The 21,151-nt window shown below is 34.4% G+C and overlaps 1 protein-coding gene and 1 long non-coding RNA gene across 4 annotated transcripts; both read left to right on the forward strand.

Moving 5' to 3' along the window:
• Window positions 1-9,951: 9,951 nt before the first annotated feature.
• Window positions 9,952-16,250, forward strand: CPN60BETA4 (TCP-1/cpn60 chaperonin family protein). Of its 3 annotated transcripts, none has more exons than XM_086578189.1 (14): window positions 9,952-10,200; window positions 10,289-10,414; window positions 11,001-11,138; window positions 11,408-11,503; window positions 11,826-12,068; window positions 12,157-12,391; window positions 12,747-12,916; window positions 13,704-13,781; window positions 13,863-13,934; window positions 14,014-14,118; window positions 14,481-14,573; window positions 14,687-14,779; window positions 15,351-15,474; window positions 15,663-16,250. In XM_086578189.1, exons 1-14 carry the CDS (start codon window positions 10,036-10,038, stop codon window positions 15,683-15,685), a joined length of 1,761 nt encoding a protein of 586 aa, XP_086434315.1. In that variant the 5' UTR covers window positions 9,952-10,035; the 3' UTR covers window positions 15,686-16,250. The 3 variants fall into 3 exon arrangements, with proteins under 3 accessions (XP_086434315.1, XP_086434316.1, XP_086434317.1); XM_086578190.1 differs by having other exon boundaries at window positions 13,707-13,781; XM_086578191.1 differs by lacking the exon at window positions 11,408-11,503 and having other exon boundaries at window positions 9,961-10,200.
• Window positions 16,251-17,903: 1,653 nt separating this feature from the next.
• Window positions 17,904-19,729, forward strand: LOC147480266 (uncharacterized). Its single transcript, XR_015204588.1, has 2 exons — window positions 17,904-18,386; window positions 19,441-19,729. It is a non-coding gene; the product is annotated as an uncharacterized LOC147480266 (long non-coding RNA).
• Window positions 19,730-21,151: the final 1,422 nt, after the last annotated feature.

Below are 21,151 nucleotides of genomic sequence, written 5' to 3' on the forward strand. Positions count from 1 at the left end.
TGTTGTTTAATAAAAGAAGTTTGATTGAAGTTTTGTGAGATTGCCTAATAAGGTGAAGTTCATATATATTGAAGCTACTTGAATTGCAAGGAGTTCCCAATCATACGGAAAGAGATAAGATAAACATCATTTTAAATGCAAAACTATATTTATCGAGACATTCCCACAGCATATAACCCAACTATGTTTTGAGGTTAATTCAATGCATTTGCATCTAGTTTCTGATTTTCCGCTATTTATATTTTGAGGTTAGTTCAATGCAGTTGCATCCAATTTCCAATTCCCATTATTTATTTTTTGAGATCAATTTAATGCAGTTGCATCCAATTTCTGATTTCTCGTTAATTATTCTTTTAGGATAATTCAATACATTTGCATCCAATTTCCAATTTCCTGTTAATTGTTCTTTGAGGTCAGTTCAATGCATTTGCATCCAGTTTCTGATTTCCCATTAATTATTCTGTGCGATTAGTTTAATGCATTTGCATCCAGTTTCCAATTTCCAATTTCTCGTTTATTATTTGATAAAGTTGCATTTGCATCTAGTTTCTGATTTCCCGTTAATTATTGTTTGAGGTTAGTTCAATGAATTTGCATCCAGTTTCCGATTTCCCGTTAATTATTTCTTGAGGTTCAATGAATTTGCATCCAATTTCTAATTTCCCATTAATTATTTCTTGAGGTTAGTTAAATGCATTTGCATCCAATTTATTTTTTGAGATTAGTTCAGTACAGTTGCATCCGGTTTCAGATTTTTGTTTTCCTGTTAATTATTTTTTAAGATTAATTCCACGCATTTGCATCATGTTTCCAATTTATAATTAATTTTTATTTGAGGTTAGTTCAATGCAGTTGCATCCAGTTTCCGATATTCCGTTAATTTAATCTTTGAGGGTTAGCTCAATGCATTTGCATCTAGTTTTCGATTTTCCGACAATTATTTTTTTATGTTAGTTTGATGTATTTGCATCCAAGTTTTGATTTTTCATTAATTATTCTTTGAGGTTAGTTTAATGCAGTTGTATCCATATTCCAATTTTCTATTAATTACTTTTTAAGATTAGTTTAATGCTTGCATTTGCATCCAGTTTCCGATTTCCCATTAAATATTATTTGAGGTTAGTTCGATGCATTTGCATCCAGTTTTCGGTTCCCCATTAATTGTTTTTTGACGTTAGTTTAATTCAGTATTATATATTTTTTAAAATATTTGTCATTATTGCTTTGCCGTTATTTTTTTTTTTTCACTTTCTATTATATATTTTGTGATGTTTTTTTTGTATAATTGTTTTTAACTATGTTTTGAGGCCGTGTTAAGGATATATTCGAAATAAGTCAGTGTTTTATCATAGACACTAAATTGTATGATTTGTAATAGGGAATTAGTTTCTACAAATCACCTATTTTTTATTAGCAATTTTTTTTTTATTTGATCAAATATATAATAATTGGAACACTGAAAGTGTTTGATTCGTAATAGGGAATTACCTTTTACAAATCACCTATTTTTTAGCAATTTGTTTTATTTGATCAAATATATAAGAATTAGAAATACACTCAAACTCTCCAAATATAAGAATTAGAAATACACTCAAACTCTTCAAAGATGTTCCATGTACGTGGGATTGTAGGCTATTAGAAAAGACTATCTTTCATATTAGAGTGTCACGTAGGAGAGAAAAAAAAAACTAACTCTCATATTAGAGTGCCACATAGGAGAGAGAAAATCCTCCATTAGAGGTCTCTGCTTTGGTATATATACTAGATTTTGGACCCGGGCATACGCCCAGGATCTATTAAACATTTTGTGTGGTAAAAAGGCTTTACAAAATATCTCACACAAATTTTCAAATCAGAATATATTTTTATTGAAAATAAACCAAAATACGTTAATGAGCAGCGATTATGGTGCATAAGTACTCGAAAACTAAAGGATCAAATTGAGATAGCCTCTTCACTTTATGGTTTAGGATATTAATCCGTAATTTTCAAATGGAATTATCTTAAACTCGATCTAGCTTGTATAATAGTTTTCTTATATTTATGGTGATTTAGTCGTAAATCATCACTACTCAGCTTATGTACTAATGTGTACAAATTACTAAAATATCTATCAAATCACTAAAACAAATTGATTGTTTCCATATCCTCAAAGAATACACTACTCCCACTTGAAAAGATTTATCACATGAACGTGTTCTACGATGAATTGATGAATACAAAAAAAAAATCTCTTTCAAGAAAATGCGTTCACCTACTTAGAATACTCCCCCAAGTATTTTCTCTTTTTCTTGGTGATTGTTTGTATGCATGGAAAATATACTTATTCAATTCCAACATGAATAACAAAAAAGATCATGTCGTTCTATGTCTTTCGTCAATGTGAACATGTCAATGTGTTAACGTAAGATTGGGTGGGTAAAATGAGTAATGGCCATTAATTTTCAGATTTGAACAATCTAATAATCAAATGGATGGAAGAAGAGTGTGCCTTTCAAATAACATTCCCTTTCCAAACTTGAAGCTTCTAACACACACCTTGAACTTACAATAAAATGCTCAAATATTCCATCTTATTCCACTTTTTTCCTTATTTCTTATAGTAGATTTATCTATTCTCAATGTTTCTGCAAGCACATTGTAAAACAAAGTTCGGATGAAGAAATAGTACCACAAAGTTCTTCCAATATTGCACTAATGTTGAAAGGGTTAAGTTTGATGGTATCAATAAAGTACCACAAAAATAAGTATACCAATAATTCACACAAACACTTTTCACTCTTTTGGACCAAAGAATTATCATCTATCAATTATCAATATAACACTCGTAAAAAAAAATTAAGCTTCGATATATTTTACTCTAAAATTATTAAAATTCCTAAACCAAAAAATGTTTAGGTGGCTTTATTTGCAACCAAAGTTTGTTGCATATCGAATAAAAGTTGTTGAGCTATTGCAAGTTCAACTATAGTTCCATTGCTTTGAAATGCTCATCACAATGCAAATTCAATAATAGCTTTCATATGTAATGCCAAAAGTAGTCATATAGGACAGCATATTATTATACAACTTGGCAAGATCCTACTCCATGATGATATGGACATTCTATAAGCATCTACACCCATTTATGAAGTTAGAGAGGTGAAACATACTTGGCAGGATCCTACTCCATGATATGGACATTCTATAAGCATCCTGACCCATATCTTTTAGCACTATCACATCTTCCTGCACTCAGAATGAGCACAAATTTTGAAAATTTATTTTTAGCACTATCCCATCTTCTTGTACTAAGGAAAAAAAGAACAAAATTTAGGAAACCAAAGATAGCCGCCTCAATCAGTTAATTTAATCCTCGCTCCTGAATAAAGGGATTTCACTCAGCGTATCTTGTATTTGTTATAAGAGTCAGTTCCAATTTCTGTTCCAGGAGCTGAAATATAATGTAAGAAGGTTGTATATACTCAGTTCAAAGAAAGCCAATGTATTGTTTATAAATGAAATTAGTTAAGTACATATATTTAAGGTTTTGCTTACCATTTGGGCCCTAAAAGAAACCGTCTCAAGTGCTAAATACAATTTTGCTTTTGAGTTCATTTGTGTTTCCTGATGATATCCGAATACAAAATTTAGATTGTTATAGTCAGCTCTTATTGTGATGGAAAAAACTCTATGGATTCACATGTAAACGTACTCTATTGCTCTATATACATTGAATAGAAAAAACAATATCACATGCATTACATCTACCTGTCTTCCAAATATGACTATTGGTGATCGTCCGATCCTTTCATAGTGTTCTTAAACCAATAGAAGCATAATTCTCTACATTAATGAGAAAGAACTTGGGAGAGTTTGCACCTTGGCATTTGATCTCGTGTTGACTTTGGCATTTTTTGAATCGAGTGTTCGAGTGTATGTATGTGAGAGTTTGTATTTGGATGATTATTAGATATATCATTAGATTGTCTAAAGAAACAATGCCATACAAAGAAGCATAAATCAAATGTGCAAATAAAAGCACCCCTTCATAATAAGCCGGTGTTCTTTTTACAAGTCTAGACTTTCATTATGTATTATCATATTGTAGCTTGCATGTGTTTGAAAATCAAAATGAGATCCAAGAAAAAAAATGAAAAGGAAGAAAAGTGCATATGTTAAAAATATGAGAGTGCGTGGTGGGTATTCGGGCACTTACTCAGGAAGTATATTGGTCTACTTCTTAAGAATTAAGTTAATAACCAACAACAAATACAAATTCCAGGTATATGAAAGGGTTATGCGAATAACATTTTGAGTGTTCTAATTCGGTATATCTCACATAATCCTTTTACACTTATTTTATTATCATATGGAAGCTGATTTTACACTCTATAATAAGTTATATACTGAAGAATATGTAGTGTTTTTGAGGTCGCGTTAAGGATATATTCGAAATAAGTTGGTGCTTTATCATAGACACTAAAAGTGTGATTTGTATAGGGAATTAGCTTCTACAAATCACCTATTTTTTTAGTAATTTTTTTTATTTGATGAAATATATAAAAATTGGAACACTAAAAGTGTTTGATTCGTAATAGGAAATTACCTTCTACAAATCATCTATTTTTTAGCAATTTTTTATATTTGATCAAATATATAAAAATTAGAAATACACTCAAACTTTCCAAATATAAGAATTAGAAATACACTCAAACTCTCCAAAGAGGTTCCATGTACGTGGGATTGTAAGCTATTAGAAAAGACTATATTTCATATTAGAGTGCCACATAGAAGAGAGAAAATGTTATTTCTCATATTAGAGTGCCACATAGAAAAGCGGAAAATCTCTTTTAGAGGTCTCTGCTTTAGTATATAGACAAGGTTTTTGACCCAGCCATATGGCCGGGCTCTTTTGGAAATTTTCCTTGGGAGTGTTTTCTTAAATTTAGTGGTCAAAGTCGTAAACTTAAAAGTTGTAAGCTTCACATTAAGTTCCTCATTCTCGATTGCGCACTTAAATATCATATTTAACAAAAGCTTGATGTCAAAATTGATAACATTCAAGTTAATTTTTAACTAATTTATCTCACCATTAGAAAAACTTCATAAAACTTATAAGCTCTAATTTTCTTGATGTATCATTGTTTTTAAATCGGCTACAAAATTTCGATGATAGTCCTTGATTCATCATAAAACAAACACTTTCTTATAAGACACTAAAATTGTAGGTATAGATAGATGGGTTGATGATTAGTTATGCATGCATATACAGTGCATGTAAGTTCCACTAAAGACTTTGTAGCTGAATTTTCGCATAGGAATACAAGACAAACCAAGTTTTTGCTCAGCATTACACTAGTCTCATTAATGAAAATCATCGACACAATTTCTTTTGCAGTCTTTAAGTTTGCGGATCATAATTTATAGCATCAATATCGACTCCACCATTCCATGAAGCTCAAGTTCCATTAATGATTTTGTTACCATTCAATCTGTTGGGCATCGCATAGCCAAATACCTATACAAAACACCTGCAACAAACTATATCATTCGATGTGGACGTGAAACAACAACAAATCTGTACTGTCTCAAAATCTGGTAGTGTCATTGGTTCTAGCCTAGACTTCATCTAGTGCTTTTGGTTATGTTTGCACTTATCCTTTCATAGTTTTATCAACATTCAGGGTATGTGAAACAACACTTTTGATTCACTGAATTGCTTCAAGAATTGGTTTAATAAGGAAATTAAAGAGATAAAGGGCTTCAATAGTTGAATTCGTATTAATTACTTACAATTCAAGTAGAGAGTATTATCGGTGATTGAATCCTGTATATATCCAAGTTGGTGGTAGCATGTGACTGACAGAACAATTAACTACAATAACAACAAATCCACTAACTACGATAAATGATAAATGATAGCTTCATTGGTTGTAGTTATATCCAACATCCTAAATTTGATCGATATAGTCAGTGTTATACCATTTTCCAAATTTTGTATCAACTACTATATTGTGTAGGTTGGTTATGCAAAATACCAATGTTAGCAATGACATAAAATCGCAGGCTACGTAAACCGAATAAGGTGAACTTCTAACCACTTGGCCCTTGGCACGCACCTTGAGAATAACTCTTCATCAGAGTCTAAACTCTCCAAATTTCATTTAGCGGGATATCAGGAGGGATGTGGAATAGAGATTTCTTCATTATACTGTGTCGTGATCACACAGGGAAAATGGGTGGATTAGACATGAAAAAATACTTAACCACCACAAAACAACTTAAAAAAACTACCCTACCCTAAGTTTGCATAACAAAGTTAATAGTTTTAAATCTATACCTTCAATTAAACACTAATAATGAATAAACAAATATATATAAGGTAATATACTCAGCTACAGTATGAGATTACAGGTCTTATTATTACACTCACTGGGAATGAAGGACCAAAGGAAGCGAATCCCAATTAGGTTATTGCATTGGATAGTACTGGCAGTAACACATTGTCTCAATCATGTAATAGGTGCAACTATATGACCAACATAAGTGTGTTTCGCAACTTGACTCAAATTATTAACTTGGTTAGGTAACATAAGTGTTTGTGCACTTAGCCCCTACCTGATCCAGGAGAAAAAATAAAATAAAAATCCTTATTTGATGCTACTTGCAAACCCATTACATTTGCAAACCTCACATGCGCCACAGGTAATACAAAACCTTCTCTCTAATCCCCCTAATCATAATTCTTCTAACTTAAACAAAAGGCCTTCCCAAGTGGTTTCAACTTCAGCATCACCAAAATAACTTTAACAAATAAAGAGAGAAAATAGCCCAAAGATTCCCTGCATACTTCATTATTATTTCAATTCTTTATGGTTGTATTGTTCCCCATCTCTCTATTCCTTTATTATTTCTTCACCACCTTAAGTCTTGATTTCTTGCCCAACCCAAAAAAAAAAAAAAAAAGCTAAAAAAAATGGTGAAAAGAGTACCCACAAAAACCCAACATCAACCCAGCCACCACCCCAAACCTTAAACGGCACAACTAACATAACAACAACAACCCATCTTTCCCAGCTACAAAAGCTCAGCTATATCGTGCGTCACGCCACCTTACCGCCCACAATTAAAACCACAAATAGTATTGGACTTCGAAACTTCACTCCAAAAAACTCTCAAAATTACACAATTCAATATCACTACACCAAAAGGCTCATCATCTCCAATTCTTAATTCTAAGAAGTTGGTTTTTACATAGAATCTGCTATTGTTGCGTCCATGTATTCTAAGGGTGTTGATGTTGGGGAGTTTACACTGTGTACTTCTAAATAGCGTTGTCAAAAATTTGATCATTTCTTTACATTTATAATGTATATCTATTGTTTATCATGCTGCTTTACCCACCTGCACCCTCTATGGAGAACCTACTCATGGGTCCGTAGAAACCCTGTTATAAGGGAATTGTTATCTTCAACCCGAGCTCATAAATAGCTTTTTTCACAGTCTCAATGCAACCTTAACTGAAATGTTAGGACCAAGTTTTAGGCATCAAGCCAACCCGATCGAAATAAATTCCTAAAAAAGATAATATGGAGCTTCTTATTCTTTGAAATGAGGAAAAGTATTCTTCATTGAGCACATGCCTAAAAGTGAAAATTCTTGAATGAAATGCAATCTCATATTACTATATTTGAATAACCCAATGGTGAATTTCCAACTTTTTGGTAAATAGAAGTTATTCAATTCTTGATGGTATCAACAAATGGAAGTAGTGAAGAATGTGTTAAACTGAGGTATATTAACAATTTGGCGCAACTTGACTTCTAAGAAGTACTTTATGACAAAAGTATGTCAGAAGTGAAGGAGAGGCTATTGGTGATACATGTGTTGGCTAATTTTCGATATACATTGAAATAAGTACTTTCATCTAGAAATTCTTACCAACTAAAATTTTAAATCCACACTGACATTTGTTAAATTCTAGTAAAGGAAATTAGGATAGCAAAAACCGCGTAGGAATAAATCTTAACAATTTATATATAAATAGAAATAACAAACGACATAATAAGATATTTAAATTAACGTACAAACATAGTAAAGCGAAAATAAACATGATCTTACCTTTGTTCCAAACTTCTCTAATTCTCGGTGGTTCGCTCTAATATACAAACAACAAAAGAAATTATTTATTGATTCTCAATGCATCTCACCCCAGCCCGTTGAGGTATTATTTCGATCGCCCGGAGAGAGATGGTCTTCACAAAGAACAAAGTGACCCAGAGATTCTCTCAGTGTCTTTTTGAGAAAGGGTGGTAAAGAAATGTCGAAGGGATTAATTGAGTTTTATTCGAGATTTGAGAGAGGGTATGTGAAGCCTTTTAATTGAGTTTATATTAAAATGCAACCTATTATTCATTGGACAGTTAAAATCATTGCAGAATGATGCTTAAATGGCAACGGTCCATCCGTAAGCAATTCAACAATTGAACCCAACAAAAAAAAAAAACTCCTTGCATGAACAAAGACCCTACTAATAGTTCACACAAAATAATACATAGTTTCTCGCAGACAATTTGGCACAACTTGACTTCTAAGAAGTACTTTACGACAAAAGTGTCAGAAGCAAATCTAAAGAGAAAAGCAAGCAGAATTGAGTTCCCAAGTTAATTGAGTTCAACTGTGTATCTCAATGTCTTCTTAGAATAAATTGTTCAACAATCAAGTATAGCTATCAGACTTTAGTAAGTAGATTAGAAGTTTGCGGTCACATCAGTATACATTATCAAGTGCTAATTAAAGGATGGTACTAAATGGCTCGAACACATGAAAAATGCACAACGCACATCATATTTACCTGTCATAATATAACTCAATCCTGCAGGTTTGGATGTATCAGCCTCTTCAGCAATCTGATCCGATCAAGAGTTTTTTGTCTTGGACGGGCCATGCCCAACAGTCCAACCTAAGAAAAAAAACAATTCCAAAGCCAGAAAAAAATCACATTACGCTCATTCAGTTGCATATGCAACAAAAATCGTCTCAATAGTTTCAACAATCATATTGATTGATCAATAAATAAAACTATAATAAAAACTCATCAAACTTGTAGCTTGACAACACTTGTTTTATGTGAATCAAATTGACCAGTTGTGTGTCAGTATAAAATAGGCCCGTTGAGGTATAGCTCATTAGAGTTGTTCTATTTCGCTGGGAGAGAGATCGTCTTCATAATAAATAGAGTAACCTGGAGATTCTATCGGTGTTCCTGAGAAGTTTTAGTCTTTTAGAAGAAGTGTGAAGGGTTTAATTAAGTTTTATTTGAGAGAGGGCCGCCCGAAAGAAACAAACCGGCCCATCCACGTGGCTTCACTCTCTCTTGGGCCCAAAAGAAACAAACTCATCCACATGGTTTTACTCTCTATTGGGAGAGTGCCACCTAGGAGAGAGACTGTCCACGTAGGATGTACTCTACTTTAATATAGAGAGATGTGATAGTAGATACAGGTGAGGGTCTGCCTAACCCTAAGTAAGCCTAACCCTAAGCTTACTTTGGGGGAAAAAACAGTGGATATGAATTGCATGTTGAGTGGTCATTAGTTTGAGTGGATTGATGCCTTGTAAGCCCAGGATAATCACATATATATAGTCACTACGTACAGCGAGTTATTCTTCCAATGTCATACGTTTAAGCAAAGAACACTTTTATATACCATTAACTATAAAGGTATTAGGCTATTAGTACTTCTATCTAAAATTGTGAATTTGATACTAGAGATTGGCATCATACATTACATATTGTTGTTGGCAAATTGTAGAAAAGGATACGACAAAAAGGCTTCTCTATCTAAAGTTGTAATCTGCCGACACAGTCATCAGATATATTCCGATATGTCAGGAGTTCAATGTCGAGATTTTAAACTTTGAGTGGGGTAATAAAATCAGTACCGCTTAAAACTTCATTTTTCTCTTATCCAACTCAAAACTTCAAGTCAAAGAAAAAACCACCTTAGAAATCTACACGATAGTCTAACTTAGAAACAGCACTAAGTAAGTATGCCTTGTACATGTTTTCCAACACGAACATCTATGTCTGCATGTTCTAATCTTACACTCACCACTTTAACTAGAAGAAAACATTTATTATCTACTTTGAACACTAAAGCTGTGGCTAAAGAGCTTCACTTCAACCATGATGGTTCAGCTATAAGGAAGCTACAGGTTATAATAATAAGTGATGGGTGTACATTGTTTTTATCATTTTGTGGATATATGAGTTTTTATAAACTGTACGTTGAAATGCATGCAGGCTGGTGTAGATATGGTGGCAGAGTTGGTTGGAGTGACTCTGGGTCCAAAGGGAAGGAATGTGGTTTTGCAGAACAAGTATGGTCCTCCAAAGATTGTTAATGATGGTGAAACTGTCCTTAAGGAGGTAAACCAGAGATGCCCATGTTCCATTTATTTAATTTTTGTCAATTGTTTACTGTTATTTTGTTATCAGTTTTGTTCATTTAAGATTTTAATTTATTACCTCTAATGGATATCGTTTGGTATTAATGCATTTCATTTGTTATTCAAATTTGTATGAAATGAAAAGTTCATTTTAATGTTCTCATTTGTAATAGGACTAACGTATTGATTTTCGGTCGATAATGATACTTAAGTATGTTTCTTTACTAGTGGAGGCTATTCCTCAAAACCCTATATTTGGTTTATTTCGAAATTGTTTTGCTTCTTATAAGATGGAACATTTTTCACCTCAAAGAAATTGGAGTACTCTTTTATTTTTTTGAACTTGGTGGTAGGAGTTGGAATCTGCAATACCTCCATTTCTTTTATTTCGAAATTGGAGGTACTCCTGTCATTAGGGATCTTTTATAATTTGTGGTATTGGGTGGCTGTTTTAGGAAAAGCATTAAGAAAAGAAAAAGGATAGATCTTTTGATGTGTCCTTTTATGTTTTAATGGATTAATCATTTCTTCACCTAATATGTAATTCTTAATTTTTACATGTTTAGATTGAATTGGAGGATCCCCTTGAGAATGTTGGTGTAAAACTGGTGAGGCAAGCTGGTGCAAAAACTAATGATCTTGCCGGTGATGGTTCTACTACTTCTATTATCCTGGCTCAAGGTTTAATCTCTGAGGGCTTGAAGGTACGTACTGAAAGTTTATTAACCTCCCTGGCACCCTTCTTTAATAAACACAAAACTGCTTTTATCTTCTTTTCTTGTTTTAAATTTTGAGGCGTACTTTGTGCGCATTTCACATTTTTACCCTTTGTAAAGCTTGCATAATTTAGAAAAAGTGAAGAATTGCCACTCAACTGAAAACATTATCAGTTTAAGTAATAATGTATTCAAAATGCACGTAGTCTTCTGCTCGCTATTTTGTTTACATATTAAGTGTATTTTATTTTTCTTAGGTCATTGCAGCAGGCATGAACCCTGTTCAAATTTCACGTGGAATAGGGAAGACTGCAGAGGCCCTTGTTTCTGAACTGAAAACAATGTCCAGAGCGGTACTTTCCAGAGTGAAGCATCTTTATCTTCATGGCTCCACTTTGATCATGGAGTCGGTGTAGTTAGACAGATGCCTACCTTCAGCAAGGGAATTTAATATCATAGTCCAATTAATGCCAGCCAGAGGATGAAGTACTGGCATCGGAACATGTATCCCTCGTTCCAATAATCAACATGTTATTCCCAAATTTATTCAGTTTAGAAAAATAAGAACATAAAAGAGATGACAACAATTACAAAGTATCATTTAGCTCTATAATTTTTCATGCTAGCTTTATATATTATAGCTTTATAATTCTTCAACCTTTTTGTGTGCTGAAGGTTGAAGATCATGAGCTTGCTGATGTTGCTGCCGTTAGTGCGGGGAACGACTATGTAGTAGGAAACATGATTGCAGATGCTCTTTGTCAAGTAGGTAGGGAAGGTGTGGTCACAATAGAGAAAGGGAAATCTACAGAGAATAGCATGCAGGTTGTAGAAGGAATGCAGTTTGATCGTGGATACTTGTCCCATTATTTCATTACTGATAGAAAAAAGATGTTAGTTGAGTACCACAGCTGCAAGGTATAATTCCAACTACTGTGTTTATAGATATGGCGACTTTGGTCCTATGGAGTAATTACCAGTCACACGATTGTTTTTCTGTTTGCAGATACTTTTGGTTGACAAAAAGGTAATCCACCCGAAAGATTTCTTCAGAATACTGGATAATGCGGTGAAGGAGAAGTATCCAGTTGTGATCATTGCAGAAGACATAGAGAAGGATGCTCTCACTCCACTAATTAGGAACAAACTCAGGGGAGCGCTGAAGGCAGTTGCTATAAAAGCTCCAGCATTTGGAGAGAGAAAGAGCCATTACTTAGATGACATTGCTATCTTGACAGGAGGTAATGGAATTGTTGGTCAGAGAAAGATATCATAGTGTCTTCAGAAGTTGAATGAGAAATACATCACTCACCAATTTCCGTACTATAAAAAAAATTCCATTAATTATGATTTGGCAAATGCAACGGAGCTAATCTTATAAGGGGTATCACCATGCTACCCCTCTAAATTACAAAACGTTTATGGTTGTATACTTGTATGACTTGTTAAACTTTAAAATAAAAACAGAAAATTTAGTCTCGAAATCCCTTGTTTTGATGAGGTCTAGCTCAGGGCTTTCCCTTGAGGAGTGTGTCCTTAGTGTTCCTCTTATAATGTAGGAAAGTCCTGTAATTGAATTCTGTGCTTGTATTTCAGCTACGGTAGTCAGAGATGAGATGGGCTTAAACCTAGAAAAGGTCGGAAAGGAGGTGTTAGGCACTGCGACAAAAGTGGTGATAACGAAGTATTCAACATTGATAGTTACAGATGGCAGCACCCAACAAGCTGTAAACAAAAGGGTTGCTCAGATACGAAATCTTGTTGAGGTATGCTGTTACAGATCTTTCTCCTGGACAATGTTATAACCTAGCATGCAGTTAAGATAGTTATATAGTCTTAGCAAGGAATTTATATAGTTAGAGAAATCAAAGAAGAAGAAAAAGATGGAAAAAAGAAGAAGAAGAAGAAATTATATGCGAGGTCACTTCATATATGAGGGCACAAACAATTATTCCGGGGTATCTTGTGTTTTGAAGTCATATGTAGTAGATTCTCTCAGTGGTCTGTTTGATACATAATGTGAACGTAGACTGTAGTTTGCTACTTTGCTGTCTTTTGTGTGTGAGATCATACTTTAGTTCCTTATGTTTTGTGAGCTCCGCCGAATTGTATCTGGGATGCGCATTTCAAGGAATTAAAGAAAACATGAGAACCTCTTATACCCTTAACACTTACCCCACAAGTTTCAATTAGTGTTGACATGGTAACATGCCACCCTCAAGCACCTATAGAACCCCGATGCCAATCCTTGCACAAATTTTCTTAAGAGATTTTCACTGGAGATACTTGATTTCATTGAAATCAGTTCAAATTATTACGTAGACATGCGTTCTGAGAAACATCTGTTGGAGGTAGTGTTCAATTCAGATCTTTGTGTTATGCATTCCTAACTAGCCAAAGTGACCTACTTAATTCTAGGGTCATACTTTTAGAATTTTGTTGCAATATTTCTGAGCTTTAATATACAGGACATTTTCTCTGACGTTTGGAATTAATGAGTGTATGACTAGTCTTGTAATGTGTAGTTATAATGCTGATGGGACTTATATGCAGAAGTCAGACGAAAACTTCCAAAAGAAAATTCTGAATGAAAGAGTTGCTAGGCTGAGTGGTGGAATTGCTATTCTTCAGGTATTTTATGATGAAAGGATATCTGCTTGTAAGGCATACGATGCCCTTCAGTGCTTTATTATATTGTCAACTGACTGGCAGGTTGGAGCACAAACAGAAGTTGAATTGAAGGATAAGCAACTGAGGATTGAAGATGCTCTGAATGCGACTAAGGTCGTATGTCGCTCTTCTCAATTCATTTTGTTAAATGGCATTGCTAATACATAGATTTGATACATATTTTCTTTTTCAGGCAGCTATTGAGGAAGGTGTTGTGGTTGGTGGCGGCTGTAGTCTGTTGAGGCTATCTCTGAAGGTGGATAGTATCAAGGAATGTTTGGAGAATGAAGAGCAGAAGGCAAATCTCCCTTTTCTCTTCCATTTTTTGTATCAGTCTCTTCTGCACTATACCACGAGACAAGAATATCTGAGTGCATGAATTTTCTATCAATCCTAAATTCCTAACCAATATTCTCTTCTTCTAATGCCAATACCGAAGTTTGGTTAGAGGCATAATATACATTTTTCCTCTTCTTAATGGATCAGCGTGCTGAGTTAAAAACTATCCCTAAACAGAACTGTTTCCATACTTCCTTCCATATAGAGAATGCTCCTTTGGTTGCTTCCCCCGTTTTCCCTTGGTTTTTAAGCCATTATATCACTCATATTGGTAATTATTATTTTTAGATTTATTATATTTCTACTCTTCACTAACTGCAGATTGGTGCTGATATCTTTAAAAGGGCTTTGACATACCCTTCAAGACTTATAGCTAAAAATGCAGGTGTAAATGGAAGTGTTGTCATAGAGAAGGTAGCTTCCACGAGGACATGTATCTTGTAACTTTACAGTTCCGAAACTAAAAATAGTTATCCTTTTCGTCATGGTTTAGTTGACCATTGGAACGTCTGGTTTCCATTTTTCAGGTTCTGTCTAATGACGACGTGAATTATGGATATAATGCTGCAAAAGACTGTTACGAGGATTTAATGGCTGCTGGAATAATGGATCCATCGAAGGTAACATCGTGGAATAAGTTGATGATGTATAACTATTGTATATTGAGTTATTGACTATTGTATATTGTTACTATTATAGATAAAGACTGGAAGGTATACAGGATAACGATATTTGTGACTGAGGAAATGCTACATCGACATCTCCATCCAGTCATGTGATAAATGTTCAGACTACAGAGATATTAGTATTACACGCATATCTTCAAAACTCATTAGTTTTTGAAATAGATAGTGAAATGGAATACATGGAAGATGTATAAAGTAGCATATTAATGATCACTAACATGCATAAGGTAATCTGGTCTCTTGAAATAGTGAAAACATTCTTGATAGTGTATACTTTCATCAGAGTCAAGTTGGTCCAAATAACTTAGGCCTCTACCCTCACCACACGGTCTACACATTAGGACAATGCAATGGAGTTGTGCAGATATATAAACATTAGGTCTTACGTTTCTATCTACAAAGAAAATAACTGGTCACCTGACGTGTGTTAACACCAGAGGTTCAGTTTCTGTTAAGCTGAAATTCAAATTGTCTATGTACTCATGCTTCTTTTAATTTGGTTTAGGTGGTCAGATGTTGTGTAGAGCATGCTGCTTCAGTTGCAAAGACTTTTCTCATGTCTGATTTGGTAGTTGTTGATGTTAAGGACAGTGAGCCTACTCCTATGAGAAAGTCAATGCAAAGTTCGGGTATTCACTGTCACTTGAATATGCATTTGCATTCTCTCATTTCATTGAACACAAGGATCACGATTGATATTTGCATTTTTTTTTATAGTAGTAACAAAGAACAGGAAAAGCAGCATGCCCACACACACACACTCATGAAGAACACTTATTTTCTATCAGTTGTTAAAAATCAAATGACTTTGATATAGGTGTTGGGCCTATTGGTTTCTAGTTACCTGGAATGAGTTAGATGGTTCAAACTCTCATTTCATCACCGCTTCCAAGCTCAAAAGACTTTCACATGCAGCAAAAGAGGACATCGAGTGTGTTATTGGGATAGTTACAGATCGCTTACATCTCATTAGACGGATGGTCCTATTATGTAAAAAGGAATTTCATTCTTCTAATATGTGCAGTAACTTCAATGAAAATTAGTGGAGAGAGTAAGCTGCTTGATAAGGTGTGAGGCAAAGCTTTGGGTCCCAATTTTGAGTAGGTAAGCAGAGGAAAGCTGCAAAGCAAGCTCAGTTTTGCAATATAGTAGGAATACTTCTTGTATTAAGGCAAAATGTACAGTTGATGTATCATTGTAATTGTTTCTGCTTTTTATTCTGCACTCAGTTGCTATCCTATCAGCTGACATTGTGTATGTATGTCCATGTGTGAACAGTAATGGCAATCAAAGTGTCCTGATGTTAGATTAGTAATGTCTTGCTTTTATGTAGCTTCTATTGTTTCAGCACGAACTTCAAAATTTTAAGACTATGAATCTCATACATTGTTTTCTTGTTTCTCTATTGTATGGTTACTGCTAACTGATAGAACCAGACTACCGGTTATCCAGAAGTTTGTAAATTTTCTACCGTTATGTTTCTTCAACTGTTGTTGCTAGATATTCGTTTAAGACTAGCTAATCTGCCCGTCCTATGGCCGGGCTTAGTATCTTCATTTTTTTTCTCCATTTAGTATAAATGAAAAATAAACCCAAAAACCATAGGTAAAAGCCTTTTTTCCTTAGTAGATATGAAAATTAAATATTGTAACAACCATCAAGTGTAATCATTCAATTTAAACGGAAATGGGAAAGAGATATGTGAACTTTGTTGAAAAATGTGATTAACATAATTTTGGGAAAGAGATAATGTGAACTTTGTTGAAAAAATAGTAGAATCATGCGTGAGTTTTGTTTTTTTTTTCTCGAAATATTTGAAAAGACCAAAAAGTATTTTAAGAAATTACAAAGTACACCAATACTAAAGTTATTTTGGTAATTACTGAATTAATTATTTAGAAGGCGAGTAATTATTTTCTAAATAGGGACTTTTTAAAAAAATATGCTTAAGAATTCTGTCGTTGATCCATTAATTCCATATCCATATCTATTAACTAATTCATATCCATATCCATATCCAATAACGGTAATTTGATTTTTAATGCCTACATATTAGACTTTAGCTAGATGCTAATTCCTTATTAGCATACTCTGATTAAACTGTTGGGTTTTTCTTCTTCTTCTCATTGAGCTCCAAAGCATAGTGCCTTAAGTGACGGCATGCATCATTCTCATATTCAATTACTATAGCTCCCAGAGACCCTTCCGTTGTTGAGATTGTCGACCAACCACTGGAGAGTCTTGAATAGCTGACCACCTCCATGCTGCACAACCAATATCATGATCCATTAACTAATCCATATCCATATCTATTAACTAATCCATATCTATTAACCAATCCATTGTTTTTTAGATTTTTTTTTTTCATCCTATGCGTACATTTGAAATAATGAAATAATGCGTAGCTTTGTTTTTGTTTTAACAAATTCAATGTTAAATTTGGTAAATTCAGGGTTAGTTTGGTAAGAAGGCTAATTATATATTCTAAATAGGGACTTTTTTTAAAAATATGCTGACGTGGCTTACTGTGAGCATATTGGGAGAAACGGATATTAATGTAGGTAGGATACCATGCATGCTGGTTTCATTTACCAACTTGTCCGGTGGTCTTCTAAATAGAATGCTAAAACTAAGGCTAGTATAGCAAATTCAATAGCACAGAAAATGCCGGGACTGGGTTGATTTCAGAATACTGAAATCCTTCTTTGAGTTCTTTCTACCTTAATAAAATTCACAAAAAGAGCACCCATCATGATTTTCAGAACTGTACGTTACAGTCCTTGGTCCAAGGAGATAAGATAACTGGTAGCAATTCATAATATAGGTTGCAGTCACTTACAACGAGGAGATAAAGTAATAATTTACAAGACCTTGAATTGAGGACAAATCTGTTTGGGAGGAAAAAGAGTGTGGACGCAACTTGCATTTTACCGGAGTTACTAGTCGGGCTGGGCTTGGCATGGTGAGACCTACACAGTACTAAATCATGGAATGTTGGAGCTCAAAATCATCAGAACTGCAAATTTTTGATAAAATTTCATCCAATTGATGAGATTTAACGAGACACGATCAGACCCCTGGAAGTTAACAGATAGATAGATTGAAGTTAACAGGCCCATATCATTTTCTTATGGGCCCAATAAAAAAAAAAGCACAAGCCCATGAAGAAAATAACAGTAACTGTCAAGTTAGTTAAACTGAGAGAGAGAGAGAAGACAAAAGACATGACAGTGTCACAATGCATTCGTGGACATTTGTTACAAAGCCAAGACAAAGATTCCCACCTCTCTTCTTTATATATTTGTAGCTCGAATCTCAATTCCCACTTCTCAAAGACATGTGAAGAGAAGAAGAAGAAGAAGAGAAAAGAGATGTTGGGTCTTTTTCTTTCCAGTGTATGATAGACATGTTGGTCGCTGGGATTTCTTTGGTGATTGGGTTGGGTTTTTTTGCATTTGTTGCTTCAATTCTATGTTCTGCTGCTTTCTTGTTCAATGCCAAGGATGGTTCTTGAACAACTGTAACAGAATTCACACAGAAGGTATATGATCACTTTAATTCAAAATTGGTTTTGTTGAATTCGACAAATAAATTGAATATTGTCAAATTATTTCTTTGATATTTTAGTATTGTCAATTTTGATGGCTTGAATTCTTGTTTTAATATATGAGCTTGTAATTGGTGATTTGTTGTATAGGGTACCTAGAAGTTAATGTTGTTGCAAACTAATGAATTTGGGAACTTTAGGACTTGTTCTTTTTAGTCCAGAATGGATTATAAAACGTTTTTCTGTAGCCAATTGGATGGAGAATAGGTAAATGTTACCGCTAGTATATAGCATAGTAGTTTCCCCTTAAATCATTTTCTAGCTTTTGGATACTAGCTGGGGACAAATGGACTGTCAGAATGATTATGTGTCATCTGAATATATGATATGAGGTTGATGTAGGGAAATGAAAGTTTTCGTTGAATCATTCAGTAATTAATAAATTCCAATAAACTAGAAAATATATTTATACATACTTGGTTAATTTCCTCATTTTCCCATAGAAGTTTAGAAATTATGTGTTTTTGTTTGGTTGAGACCGAAGGCCTTAATTAAGTGCACAACTAGAAATTAAGTAAAATGAGTTTCTTTTTTCCCATATCAAAACTTGATAATGTAGGTGCATTAGTAACAACAGATTTGTTCAACTTCATAAGCCGCAGACAAAGAAAATTAGTGGCCTGGTTAGCTTTTGTGTTTACATTCTAATTTTGAAGAAAAGAGTATAAACTGTGAAGATTAAAACTAGTGGCCTCATTGGCTTACTTATTGGCAACTAATCACGCCTTCTGCAGATCTAAAAATCTGTTTCCATTGGCACTCGAGTAGACTAGCTAGTAATTACGCCATAAGAAAAAAGAATACTGAGATTGATCTAAGCCGATAGCTGTTGTAATAGTTACGCTACTTTTGTCAGTAGTAGAGAATTAGTTAATTAAGCGTTTCAAAGCTCACAAACAGGTTCTTCACTCTTTTTCGTGCTTTTCTACTGTCTTAAGTCTTTGTCACTCTAATATTGTTGACATTCTTGTTTGTTTCTGTTTCACAGGAAAGGTTTGCAGCAGTAATATCATCTTACACATGAGCGCTCTTTTTGAATTAGTATTTGAGGTTAATCGGTTTCGCTGAAGAGCATGGGCAGGCTTCTCTTGGTACTTCAATCAAGTCTCCAAGTATGATACCTGGTTGCGGAAACTACGTCCGAATTTTGATCCAGTTATAGTATGACAATGGGTTGTTCTACTGTCATCTACTCATCTAAAATGTAGCTCAATTTTGTTAATTTTTATCCATGTATCCAAGTTTTTGTAAAACTGAATGAAATTGAAGTTCCAACATTGAGGATTTTTGCGACAGAAAGTAAACGACTAAACACCATCATAACACATATCTAAATAACAAGACTTCTACGAGTGAAATAATCACAGTTCCATTAGGAGAAGTGAACCTTTTCTTTTACATAGATTCTCGACAAAATTTCTAGAGCCAAATGTGCTTAAGTTTTGCCTTGGTGGAGTCACAATGGTGTTTGTGTTCCCTATTTTCTTCCACCTAAACCCTGTCCAGCGAACTTATTTCCGTGCTTCTGTACTGGGCTTAGGATTGGTTGCTGTGGCAAGAAATTAGCCACATCCTATACTACAACTTGAAAAACAGTCCAGATCTCGGTTAGGGAAATATTCAAGTTCACTGATTTTGGATTTTGGTTCTCTACACAAACTTGAACTGAATAATTCTGTTTTAGGCTAAGTCCAATGGTGCGGCAAAACACCAAATATCACGGAAATTCTGATCCAATGGTGCGTCAAAACGCTAACCCACCAATGCTATCGGTTAAAGTTTACCTATTTATAGCGCCAGTTTTAACGAGATAGCGTCAAGTCTACACATCAGTATGAGTGGCGGGTAAAGAAAATCTAAGCTACACGCCACACTGTGTGGCGGCTAGATTTTTTTTTTTTTCAATTTTTTCCCACACGCCTTTGACAATGGCAGGTAGAGAGTCAAAAAAAAAATCCTGTAGGCATAGTTACTAGTGGCTGTGAGAAAAACCATCACATGTGGAAATGCTAACCCGCTAACTCTATATACTATACTATTGAGGCGCATGATGATAGCATATAATATAATAACATGCTGCATGATGGCTACACTGAGAGGCCATTTGTTTTTGTCTCTTATAAGACCTTGAGGTCTTATAACCTCTTATAAGATGTGGCCCAGTGATTTTGGACATTTTTTTTGTTTGTTTTTTGCCTCTTATAAGGGGCGGGGCATTATATTAGAAATGTCTTATAAGAGGCTTAAATTCTATAAGTACCAAAATTGGATTTACTTCAATTCTTTAAGTCTTATAATTTGAAAAATGACTCAAACACCCTCGTCCATATACCCCTAGCCTCATTTCTCTCTTCTTCCTTTTTCATTATCTTCTTCTCCAAATAACTCAATTCTCCTAGCCAACCACCACCACCACCATTGCCACCACTACCACCACCATCATCACTACTACTACTACCACCACCACCATCATCACATCCACCACCACTACCACCGTACTATTAAGACTATCACCACCACCACCACCATGCTATTAAAACCAATACCACTTCCACCACCACCACCACCACTACCACCGTACTATTAAGAATATCACCACCACCACCGTGCTATTAAGACATCCACCACTTCTACTACCACCACTACTACCGTGCTATTAAGACCAATATCATTACCTCCACTACCACCACTGTGTTATT

This window comes from Coptis chinensis, chromosome 8 (genome assembly GCF_015680905.1).
Source record: "Coptis chinensis isolate HL-2020 chromosome 8, ASM1568090v1, whole genome shotgun sequence".
In the NCBI taxonomy this organism is placed as follows: Eukaryota; Viridiplantae; Streptophyta; class Magnoliopsida; order Ranunculales; family Ranunculaceae; genus Coptis; species Coptis chinensis.

Bases quoted from the DNA above. Each gene is read 5' to 3' on its own strand.
- CPN60BETA4 (XM_086578189.1), top strand. From the start codon at position 10,036: ATGCCTTGTACATGTTTTCCAACACGAACATCTATGTCTGCATGTTCT. The intron at 13,935-14,013 runs GTCGTATGTCGC...TTTCTTTTTCAG, and splicing joins ATGCTCTGAATGCGACTAAG to GCAGCTATTGAGGAAGGTGT. The intron at 15,475-15,662 runs GTATTCACTGTC...ACTTTGATATAG, and splicing joins AAAGTCAATGCAAAGTTCGG to GTGTTGGGCCTATTGGTTTC.